Genomic DNA, 12,633 nt, shown 5'->3' on the forward strand with positions numbered 1-12,633 from the left:
TTCTTTCTACAAACACCACCTAGCAAGCAAGTGACGTCTTATTACGTGCTCGTGACATGGCATACCTGCCTCAGATGAATCTGATGTTAGCTAACTGCATGCATTCTTTAACTGGCTGTTGTAATTTGAAAAAAATAGTTGCTGCTCAAAAGAAGGTTTGCAAAGAATTTCTGCCAAGTTTTTTAGATGTATATTTTTGGCGCCTTTTGAGGATAACATAGTTGAGTTCCATTATATTCAAGATAAATCTGGGCAGTCTATCTCTAAGCCAGGGCAACTCAAGTGGGGGGGACCAGTGAAACTACATTATATGTGTACAATTATTGAAAAGGTTTTTGTTAATTAATAGAAAATGTCTTTTTTTTTCTTTTACTGTGGACTGGACAAAAAATGAAAATTTTAAAGTAGTTTGTGGAAAACAGGAACTTTTCTGTCATTTATATTTTGTCTATTTTTGTATGTTATAGTGTGAGTGTGTGTGTGTATGTGGGAGAGGGGGGGGGGGGGGTCTTTATCAATAGAAAAAGCTGTAAAACATGTAAAAATACACTTAACCTTCCATTTAGTTTCCTTTGCCACGGGCCAGAATGGGCCAGGGGCCCACCCCTGATCTAGATGTATATTTAGCACAGGAGCCAGTCAAATAAAATATTTGCATCTCTTTTATTTGCATCTTTGAACCTAAAAAATATGCTATGTAATTACTATCTTTTCTTACCAAAGCTTCAGTTTCTTTCCCTAACTTGGTTTATTTTAACCCAAAGTGGCCCTAACACTCCCGTGCTTCCAGCAAGCAGGCAGTACAGGTGTTGTTCTTTAGCAGTGACATTAGCAAGGCTGTGTTATTTGGCGCTGAGTGAATGTGACAGTAGGATCTGTTTACCACATGTTCCTGCCACATGAGGAGAAAATAGAAGAGCATTATTGATCTCAGCAGGGGCACTACAGTTCTTCACATCTCGCCCTCTTCGTCTCTTTCCCCCCTTCTCTCAGGTCAGTTTCAGTTTGCCCCAAGAGAACAGGACACCACCTCGTGTTTATTCCATCTCCCCTGGTGGTCGATTTTTTCATTCCAGAAATAACTGGTACGAGGGTGCCCCCGGTGTATTTTCTGTACAGATGCCACTTTACACGACATCAAAGAGGGTAAATGAATCACAGTCCCGACCATCCTACGCACACTTCTTCCACCTGCTTTGCAATTCGCCCACCATCTCACTGAAACTTTTTTCGCCACATAAAATTTCTACTTTATTTTAGGGAAGAGAATTCTCCCTGATTTAGAAACAAAGAAAAAATGGACCTCATGTTAGGCATGGACACATCCCTGAACTTTGTAGGAACTTTGCCTTCTATTTACAATAGTTTGTGTTATGACAGTGATTCACAAAAACAATAGTGTAACAGTAAAACTACATTTGTGACATTCATTTAATGACATTTCAAACACAAATATTCTACGATTTCTACACCCTGATAGCACATCAGACTTTTTTTCCCCTCTTCTTCCCGGACTTTGTTAAAAACAATTAAAAACCATCATCAGCGAGCAGTCCAAACAGATACGTAAAACTGTGTGGTTGTTTTTTTTTTTGTTTAATGGTATCAAATTAACTGTGGGTAATATAAACTAACTTAACGGGTAAGGGTGTTTGTTTTTTATTGCCTTTCTACTGTACTTACAGACTGAACCAGAACAGAAAAAAGCACAAGGACTTCACAATAAATAGGAAAATACATTTCGCCAGGCAAAAGACCGTATCGTTGTCTACGCGCCATTCAAATATTTTACTGTACACCCGTGTTGGCTGCTACAATTGAGTTATGTGAATTATTAAAAAATAAAACAAACACATACATTAATCAACCATTAAAATTGCCTCCTATCCAAACACTAAAAGATGAGTGCTTCTTTAACTTTTTCCTTTTTTTAAATCTCTCATAAAGGGTCCTCCACAGTCTGAGACAATGCATCCCTTTTAACCTGAGAGAGAGGTTAATCCATCAAAGGCCCGCCCCGTACCTCCACGCCTGTACCAACAGTCTCCAACAAATAGCATCTTTCTTTGTTTTCCTTTTTGCCGATGTGCCGCTCCAGGATCTTCTTCCACGTTGAAGTGAGATTTAATCATGTTACATGTTGGAGGTTATGTAATGTAAAAAACAAAACAAAAAACAGAGTTCATCTGTAAACTTCAGAGGGGTCCTGCTGTGCTTCTTTGCCATTCGCGTTAAAAAGTGTACTGATTGTGTAGACATTGTGTCCTGTGTGTTTATATGTTTAAAAGCATGTTTCTGTGCTTGTTTTAAATGCAAAAAAAAAAGGTGTAATATCTGCATACTTTAAATGGTAGAGAGGCGAATAGGTAAAAGACGCTTTCACCTTGGGGCGCCACGACCATCGGCACTCGCCAGAAAGTCAAAAATCAAACTAGTTGGCATTTTACAAAGTCAAAAAACATCAAAGGCTTCAGCACCGAAGTCCCTTCCTCTCTCTTTGTAATGAGAGATTGTCAGTGATTTGTTTTAATTTTTTTTATTTATTTCATTTTTTCTTTTAAAAGTGCTCCTTGAGGGGAGAGGTTGCAGGGTAGAGCGGCCTGTGCTCCAGTTAGGACAGTCCATCCCTGATTTCTACATCTCGCTGCTATAAAGACAAGATGACAGCCAGGAGTATGAGGGTGGAGCTGAGCAGGAGAACTGAAGTCTGGCACCGTCCAGCGGAGTTCACATCCCTTCTTGCTGGCTCTGGTGACTCGTGACTGACACCATCTAAGAGCAAACAGATGAAAATGCACACTTAACAGGGAAAGCTGAAATTGTGTGATGATTTTGAGTAGAAGGCTCCCTCATGCAAAATTTTGATTGTGTATTTTAACCTCCTAAGACCTGCACTCTTCCACGGCATGCATTTTTCATTTCTCTTTGATATTTGGGCATATTGGGAACCAATGAATGTAAAAACAAAGAATTACCAGATTTTTTTTTTACCTGATTTTTGTTTCTAAGAAAAATGAGAGCCACATATGAGGATATTCGTTTAAAATTTCAATAAAATTTCGTAAGTGGATATCAGGTAGACCTTCCTTGTAGAGCAAAATTGAGTATTTTGGTCTAAATAACCCAAAATGGGATGTCCACATATGTGGACGCCAGGTCCTAGGAGGTTAATACAGTTTCATTTATATATGGCCCAGCCACCTCAAAGCACTTTATATTGTAAGGCAGAGACCCTACAATAGCACATAAAACATCAACAATCAAGCACCTTTAAGCAAGTGCTTGGTGACAGTGGGAAGGAAAAACTCCCTTTTAACAGGAAGAGCCCTCCAGTAGAACCAGACTCAGGGAGGGGGGCCTGCAGCAACTGGTTGGAAGGTGTATTTGACCCACTAATGAATCGTTAGCAGACCAGCCGTGTGTGGTTAAATTGCTGTCCTGCAGAAGTTACGTTTCTATTTATGAAGAATTTTCTGAATTTCTGTTTCATATCTATGAGGTTCTGGTTGGACTGAATATAGTTTTCTGGTTAATACAAATTGCGATTATTGCTAATTTTAATCTCCAACAGATTGCCTGTAACTTGACCCAATTCAACCACAAATTGGTAGCAGATTGAGTCTGTCTTTTACAGTCAATGAGATTGCGAGTTCATTGCTAATGGTGGCAATAATTTTGGCCATGGTCTCCAACCACTGTTTTCCCTTTTGTGACAGAAATATCTTAAAAGGCAACAAATGATTCAGAAAGAGCTTTACAAATGTTTTATATAGAGATGGAGCCCAAGAAAGTCCCACCAGCAACAGAGAAGGAAAGAGTCATGGTTTTCGACTGCCTTTTTTTTTAGCTTAGAGGCCTCCTTGTCATGTCTAACTGCTATCAAAAGTCAACTGATAAATGCCTAAAAGCTGCAGTTTGGTGGGATGCACTAGAAACACGTTGAAGAACAAAGAACTGAGCTTTTCTAAACTAATGAACAAAACAACGAGCCTTGCATGTGACAAAAGTGGATCCCAGGCATAAGACAAGCGGCACTAAAAGATTAAATTAAGCTTAAAGCAAATTTTGACAATATTTAACCTGTATGCAGTGAGTAATGTTGCTATATTTACAAATGCCTTAACTAACTAGCCTGCTAACACACAGCTAACTAAGCTTTTTATTGCCTTATTCGAAATGCTGGGTGCTAAAACAATGTCCTGTCATAGAAGATGGCTAAAAACATCAGATTTTGCTAGTTCCTTGTTATGGGTGCAATTTTTTAGAGTTACGCCTTGCACCTAATACCTTAACTCTATTCAAAGCTCCATCTAAAAAAATCTATCCATTTGCCCTATGTCCAAGTTTTTTTCTTTCATGTCTATGTCACCTGATACTGCAGCCACCAAAGACTCCAGGAAGTCACGACACCTAGTCAAGACACGACACCTACATTTAACTGAATTAAAAGGAGCCGCCATTTTTTTCTGCTAATCATAGCTAACCTACTTCATCCTCCAGCTTTGTATTTAAGTGACACACTGGGAAATAGCGATGCAAATCCAAGTCTCGGTATATCACGATTACCTGAATGCCAGTCAATCAACTAAATTTTTGTCGATCATTTTATTGACTAACGTCATCCAAACCTCTGACTCGATGGTTAATCTGTCCATCACCACGTGTTCAGAATAATCTTTATCTATCCCACATGATTCCGTCACCATCACACACTGACAAACATCATGAACTGTACAGTATATTCCCACCAACCTCCAGGTTCTAGGGAGTTGTGACTATTATCATCAAAATTGACTCCTTCTTCCACGGTCCCAGAGTTTTTCACACAATTGTCTAAGAGAAACAAAGAGGAGAGAGGAGATGTGTAGATTAGACGAGTTGAACGTCACACGCGCGCAGTCCGATCACACGCTGGCACACATAAAGAATGGAAAACCAGGCAGAGCAGACACAACAATCTGGGACTCACTCTGAGGCCTGACGAAGACTTTGAGTCGAAGGCAGCTCCTTCTTCCTCTGTCGTCAGAGATGGAGGCTGTGGACACATCACACGGAGTTAAGAAACAAAGGCACTTCAAACATGCCAGCTTCAGTTTCAGATATCGAAATACCTTCTTTGATCTAATCTACTGCTGCGTGATCAGGGGAAATGTCATTCTGAATTAAAATGTCAGTTAAAATGTCACTATTATTACCACACTTGAACTTCTTAATTTGACAAAAGATACCTTTATACTTTGCAATAAAACAGCTTTGAGAGCACGAGTATCAGCGCTGCACCCTATCAGGCTTCATTCTAACACGCAACCCAAACACCAGCCACTCAGATGTGCCGGTGCTAAAGAGAGCTTTGCAGTTTACAGACATGTGTCTGGAAGTTGGGGGCAGAGTCAAAACTATTTGAAACAACTGGCAATGTGGGCTATACTTGTTCACGTTTGCGCTGTTGTTGAGTCTTTAACTCGCCACCTGCAGCATAGAAGATAAAAGTCAAAACACAAAGAGCTTTGTAGTGCTGTGAAACCAAGCATGAAAAATAAAAAATCTCCAGCCATTGTTTGTGCTTCTCATCCATGTCTTTGATGGTTTATCTTTGTGCATTCCCCTTTCTGTTTAGCAACCAATCTGCACATGACCTATGTGCAGTTTTGTCGCTGTCGTCTCCCTAGCCTCTATAATGGTTACAATCCCCATAATTATTGTTTCTGTATAACCAATGTGCTACACAGACAGACACCTATATCAGGCCACACATCCAAATTAAGTAATTGCATTTAACAGTAGACAACTCCAGCTTGATTATAGCATGCTTTAAAATGTTTTGGTGGTGTCTTTAGCTAAAGCCTTTGTGGAAACTGGCCAAGTATGACATGCATATTTTTAATAATGATTCTAAAAGGGATCCAACGATGGTAAATGGGCGCTTTTAGAAGCAATCATACCTCTTGTATCCCTCTTGCAAATCCAGCACCAGCATTGCAACGCAAAAACTGCTGGGTCCAAATTTAGACCTACTGACATTAGTGGCAACGGAAAGGACTACCAGGATTGGCAGATGCAGCACACAAAGACATACAACTTAAGCTTGTAATGCTGCACAATAATGGGTTCTCAAAGTTAGAAAGGTTCTGCACCAACAAAGCAACTGCACTGCAGGAAAAGAGTTCTTTGCTACCTGAATCTGTGGAACCAAATCTAACCATCCTATTGCAAAATTATAGGGACTGGAGTTCTTTAAACCACTGAGATGGGTAACGATGGATGTGTGATGTGATGGAAACTGTTTACTTTGCTCTTAGTATCGAACTGTATTTAGCTGACATCGAATGTCTGGTCATAACTGTGATCACCCTTTAAAAAAAACTGGATACTTCTTGTATTGCTGTTTGTGTTTGATATTCAAGGAGTTTGGCTTTAAAAAAAGGACGTTTTACCAGTTTTGAAGCTTTGATATTTTCAGCCTAGTCATATCAGCGAAATACTTTATTTGTAGTCGGACCTTCTGCATTTGCATTCTTCAATAACTCCGAATCACCCAAGTCCCAGATGAAGTTGCTCAAACTGCCTAATTATCTGATAATGAACCCTATTGTAGGGAAAATTATTAACAGGTAACCGTGGTGTTTGCAGTATTCCTGATGTATTACCTAAAAAAGCCAGACCATTTCTATGACATGCTCCACAGCCATGACCAGTGGAGGCACAGAGAGCTCTCTAGACAGCAGAAAGGTAAAAAAAAAATTGCATAGCTACATTACAAGATTGCTTTTCTGTTCCAAATCCACTCGACGTTATCTATTCGCATTCACTTTGCGGCCTCTTAGCTCTCTAAATCTACCTTCATTCATAAACATCAGCGGAGCAGTAGAAACGAACAATCTGACAAGGTCGATTGTTTCTCCATCAGAGGTATTCCACTCTTATCTCCCTTTAAATTCGGTCTGAAGAGCTTTATCTCGGTGTCTGAACTTCCCTCTCATCCTGATGTAAAAGCATTTCTGCTCTATATTTTATGTCAATGTCACCCTCGTATTTCCAAGTCTAATTTGGCCAGGGGCAGTCATTTCTGCAGATGTGTGGCACGCTGTTATGCTCACCTTCGAAATCTCATTTCCTTTGGTTCCTGATTGTGAAAGGCAAAGATTAGAATTTGTGTGTGTGCCTGCGTGTGTTTCTGGGGTTGGGCATGTTTGCTGTGATTGTTTTCCCGAGCTAACAAAACTAATTAGTTTTCAAGTAGTACCGGGGTCCGAGCAGCTAATAGAGCGCTGAGGGTGTCACCAGCTGTGACGAATGGTTTGCACTTTTCTCAATAATATATTTTGCTTTTCTTTTTCTTGCCTTCTTATCTTAGTCCCACAATATTTTTTCCTCTCTTTCTCTAGCTTCGCCTCACATACAGCGACCTCTGCCATTTCCTGCTGCCTGTCAAGTGTCTGAAACTGCTCTTGATCTGACCGTTCAAACACACACACGCCCTAGATGACTTGATAAGCATGCATGTGCGCATGTATGTATGTTGTGGTTCCTGTATGTACATCTGTGCAAAGAGGTCTCCACAATTTGTCCACGGACACTTGGCTACCCCGTCACGCAGACCCTCCATGTGATAGATTCTAGCCCAGCGGTAAATTCCTGATAAAAGTAAACCATGTCGGTATTTCCAGTTGCAGATGACCTGGGGCGTCATATTTCAAAAAGGCATTTTATCAGATGCTGCGCGGCTGTGAGAGGAGATAAAAATCATCTTTAAACTTTACCATGAGAGAAATATTGGAAGTGAAGCAGCAGAGGGAGGAAATGAATGACAGAAACCTTGTCAATCACGCTGCTTCTGTCTGTGTCCGCGGGTATTGAGTAACTTACCTCACAGCCCAACGGTGGCTGGAACAGAACTTGAGTGAACTGAACTCGACTGGCCAGACTGACTCTTTATGTCGCTCATGCTCCTTATGTCTAGCTTTCCTTGGCTTTTGTTATCTCACTCTAACTTTGCTCAATGGCTATAAAAAGTTTATTTCTGCATACTTGCACGGAACGTCTGGAAGGACACAGACAAAAACAATTGTCCCAACTTTCCATCCGAGACATTCTTTTAATCTTATCGGATTCGAGCTGCAACTAAGATAAGAATCATTTTAGCCTTTAAAATAACTTCTTGATTATTTTTCCATTAAATTATTACTTCTTTTTTTTTACAAAACATTTGAAAAAAGTTGAAATGAAAACCTAAAAGTTATACGTATACTGTACTGCCAATGACTTATTAAAGTACTGAAACACAATTTAAACCCACTTGATCTGCAGACACTGCAGTCATCCTGTGACAAACAAGCAGTTTTTATAACTTTCATCAAAAACCTGTAAATTTCAGCCCATCCTCCCACCCATGCCCCTTTTTTAAAAAGATTCTGTTATGTCAAAGGTAAGTATAAGGTGTTCTCTGGTGATTGTGATGCAACAGGCTTAGGCAATAGTTGGGCCTTAGTGACACAGACCTAGAGACTGCTCAGTGACCCACTCTCAACCTCCAGTCACTAGTGGAAAATATTGGCAAGTGATTACAGGAAGCTCCCACTTGTCGCTATGTAATCAGTTGCAAACAGTGTGTGGCAAAGTAAAAACTGTGCCTTCTTAAACAAACACATTTTAAGAGGCGTGCCTTTTACTGTGAAGCCAAACAGTCTCCGCTTCTGGTTTGTATCACATTTTTTACAGTTTGACTACCACTTACTGAATAGTTGGTTTGTTGGTTTGCGAGTTTTTGCAGCCGAGTTGGCGTCTTCAATGCAAACCACAGGCAACCGTCGCAATCTGCTATTAACCGAAGCAAATCCCAAGAAGATTTTCGGCACCTCTTTGAGACCAATTTGAGAAAGCAGAGGGAAGCAAGCTACAGCAATATCTAACCAACCAAGTGTGGAATACACAATGTTCATGAAACTCAAGCTAAACAACAGAACTGGTCCGTTAGTGAAGCCTTAGCCCAGATTATACTTCATGGACATGGACAGCTGAAGACCCGAGTAATCATTCCTGTTATATCTCCTTGACCTCCGATTGTGTGGTTGTGTGGATGAAAAAACAGTCAGGCATGGGTACTGTTAGATGACAAAATTTACATCACTGGAACCCGAGCAGAACCTAACGGACTCGCAGACGCGGAAAGTATAATTCCTGCTTCAGACAAGCCTACACAGACGCTCACTGAACCTAAAAAATGGGATTTAGTACCTAAATCTACCCGTGAACAAAAGCAAAAAAGGTGAAAAATGCAAAACACAAAGTTTACAAGTGGTTTCCTTACTGACACACTTGTGATTTACTCCACTGTCATCCTTCAACCTTGTGGACTTTGTAGCTTTTAGAGGAGGACTGTTATCTCTCAGCATCCAGTATTGCTGCAGGCTGTGCCTTAATGCACAGCCAAAGAAAACCCTCTGTGACAGCAGAGGTATGTGATAGAACTACAGTAACTGACACCCTGGGTTGAGACAGGCTTGGAAATAATTTCTCATCAATTTAAAATTTGTAAACCTCATTGCTACTCTTTGCTATTAAAACTATTCAGTTGAAAGTGAAAGTTTCCTACTTTCCATGTGAGCACCAGCCAGATCAGTCAGACAATCAGCAGTGGGCATACACAAAAAGGAAGTGGAAGGGAAAAAAAAGAATAGCCTCCGGAGGGATAAACAAAGCTGCTCTTATTTACCTTTGGCAGGTGACCATGGTGTACGCCTCAAAATGCACTCTGTGGTGTCATATATCAGTAGATCCTGTTATGCATTGGTTTTTTTTTTGTGTCCTTTAGATAACTTGTTATTCCTTTGATCTCTTTTTTTTCTAATGTACAGTTGCAAAACTGTTCTTTTCTTGTATTTCTTACTCCCTGGCATTAGGTCACAATGTTACTCTCTCATCGCATTCTCTCACCCTCCTCCTCTCCTGCCTTGCCACCATCGCTTCACAGATTCCACCACACACATGCAATTACCCGACCGTCTCTGCTCCTTTCTCTTGTGTCTACCACTGAGGTCACAGTCTGGGTTTTCTTTCCTCAAGCAACACAGCCGTGCTTCCCCATGACTGTAACTCCAGCTCTGCCTGCAACTCTAGACCCCAGCTATAGTCAGGTCATCTGACGACGAGACAACGGTAAACCTCCCGGTCACGCGCTTAGACACGCTTTGCACATTCAGTCATGTACTGTGTGGACTGAATCAATGCAATCGCATAGTCCAAACCTGCAGCACATATTCCATATCTCTAAACAGACTGGGATGGCGTGTAAGGCTGGGCTTCAGTGTGACTCTGAGGTAAATTAAACAAATCCTGAAATAAATACTCTGGGAAGAGATGTTTTTCTTGTGGTTTATCTTGGGGAACAAAGCCCTTTGTTTTTGCGTTAGCAGCGAGGAGCTAAAGGAGAACTGTTGGGGTCCTGTGCTGCCGAGGTTCACGTCATTATCAATGTAGATCTGCGCTGGCTGTACGGAGCGGGACTCGGGCGTTTGAAGCAGGAGGGCTTTACAGGGAGACAGTCATCTCTCTCACGCGGGGAGAGCCAGACTCTCAACTGTCTCCTCTGAAAATTGGATTTCTATCCCCTGAGATTAGGATCAGGCTTCCCTTGCTCCACTGTGGCTCTATTAGAAAAACATGCCGCCCTCTGAGGCCAGGAGAAGCTTGCAGCAAAAACCTCGTCATCATACTGGTGACCTTTGACCTTCTAGGACTAGCCATAGTACTGATCTCACACCAGGATGGCTTTCCCCTAAGAGTCTGTCTGTCTGTCTGCCTGAAGGGTTGGTCCACATGCAGCTGCAGGTGTCATCCATTTGACATGCACCCCCCCCCCCCCCTTTGCCAAGCCTAAGGCGAGTGACAATCACTGCAGAGGAGGACAAAGGCGTATCTGTCTTCACTGAGACGAGCAAGCATGAACACTCCTCTCAATATGTCATTTACATGCCCACACAACAGCTTCTCAAACCACATGTATAACACCGGTATTAACTATCAACTATTGTTAGGCTTTGCCGGTGCAGGATAATGTCAACATGCAATATGACACTGATATCAGCAGCTGATAAAACAGTGTTTAATGTAACGCAGCCAGGATTTCGGAATCTGGAGAAGAAAACCCGGATCCATCTGGAAAAATATGGGTTTCTTGTATAAACAGAAATATTTTTTTTTGTCATTGGTATAAATTTCAGGATTTCACGGCTCATTTGAAACGTAACAAACACAAACGATCGCTTAAAAACGTCAAATGTACATGTCTGTAGACATACCAAAAAAAAGATATTTGTTTACCGTGCTTAAAGTTTTGTTGGTGTGCTGGTTAAAGTCAAGCTAATGTTAACCATTACACTGTATAGAAACTTAAATCTCCTTTCTGCTAATATTTTTCTTTTTTTTTTGTGGTAAATACAAACATAAAAATACTTTTGTCCATCAATAGTTGCACAAACATTTAGTTACAGAGAAAAGCACTTTATTAAACAGACTGCACCCTACTTCCCCAGCACTCAACAGGAAATATTACTGGTCTCTAAGCATTTAGATGCTAAAGGGAGAGGTAAGTAACCATGCTTGGTGGAGACCAAAATAAGAGCAACAATTCACATTTACCCACTTGCACACATTCATCCAGTGCTTCCTTTATGCTAAGGTGCCCTGTCTAACATTCACACGCACACTCTGGTTGATGCACTCAAGGCTCAGTATCTCGCCCAAGGATCCTGCAAAACATAGACTGGAAGTGTCAGGGATTAATCCACCGACCTTTCAACCTGTAGGTGACCCGCTCTACCACCTGAGCCACAACTGCTCCAAAAAAAGAGAATGATTATTAGAAAAACATAAAGAGTTAATGGAAAGAGTTAATTCAATTCAATTTTCAATTCAATTTTATTTATATAGCGCCAAATCACAACAAAAGTCGCCTCAAGGCGCTTCATAGATACAGAGAAAAACCCAACAATCATATGACCCCTTATGAGCAAGCACTTTGGCGACAGTGGGAAGGAAAAACTCCCTTTTAACAGGAAGAAACCTCCGGCAGAACCAGGCTCAGGGAGGGGCGGAAGGGAGGAAGACAGGATAAAAGACATGCTGTGGAAATAAAAGACATGCTGTGGAAGTTAAAAGCTCACTTTGGAGGCAATGGTATTTTGAAGCTTCCAGCACAGCCAAGGGTCTTCCAGGACAAGGCTTCCCTTTCAGTCACACTGGTTAATATATATGAATACATATAAGTTAAAATGATGAAAAGCTAAATCATTGTCAAGTGATGGCCTGTATTTTTTTCCTTAGCTCTATGCATCGCCAAGCTAAAGCCTGCTCAAATCTGATGGGAATCAAGGTGGACTATTAAACACAACCAGAGAACTTCCAGTACCAAAAATCTTGTCGCTTGCCTAATGCTTCTGTGTACTCACACGCAAATATCTCCTGACATTGATTCTTTCCACATCATCTGAGACTTGCCATTCATCATCACTAAACTTGACAGTCCATCCATCCACCCACCAGATTTCAAATAATGAAATATTTAAAGAGATGGACACAAAATAAACATACAGCTGCAATTCATTATACACGGTCTGAGATTTACATGTTTCCATG

The 12,633-nt window shown here is 40.9% G+C and overlaps 1 protein-coding gene across 2 annotated transcripts in view; it reads right to left on the reverse strand.

Annotated features, from left to right (window-relative positions):
* Nucleotides 1-646: 646 nt before the first annotated feature.
* Nucleotides 647-12,633, reverse strand: part of LOC146705487 (ephrin-A5b-like) — an 83,483-nt gene continuing 71,496 nt past the window's right edge. Inside the window, exons 3-5 of one of the 2 annotated variants that reach the window (XM_085463167.1) lie at nucleotides 4,970-5,035; nucleotides 4,753-4,833; nucleotides 647-2,772 (exon numbers count right to left, since the gene is read on the reverse strand). In XM_085463167.1, the coding sequence (XP_085319293.1) occupies nucleotides 2,648-2,772; nucleotides 4,753-4,833; nucleotides 4,970-5,035 (272 nt within the window). In that variant the 3' untranslated portion in view covers nucleotides 647-2,647. The remainder of the gene's footprint in view (nucleotides 2,773-4,752; nucleotides 4,834-4,969; nucleotides 5,036-12,633) is intronic. The other variant, XM_085463168.1, reaches the window with a different exon arrangement.

This window comes from Copadichromis virginalis, linkage group LG7 (assembly GCF_057382275.1).
Source record: "Copadichromis virginalis isolate Kocher_CV1m ecotype Utaka linkage group LG7, C_Virginalis_male_GT1.1, whole genome shotgun sequence".
Taxonomy (NCBI): domain Eukaryota; kingdom Metazoa; phylum Chordata; class Actinopteri; order Cichliformes; family Cichlidae; genus Copadichromis; species Copadichromis virginalis.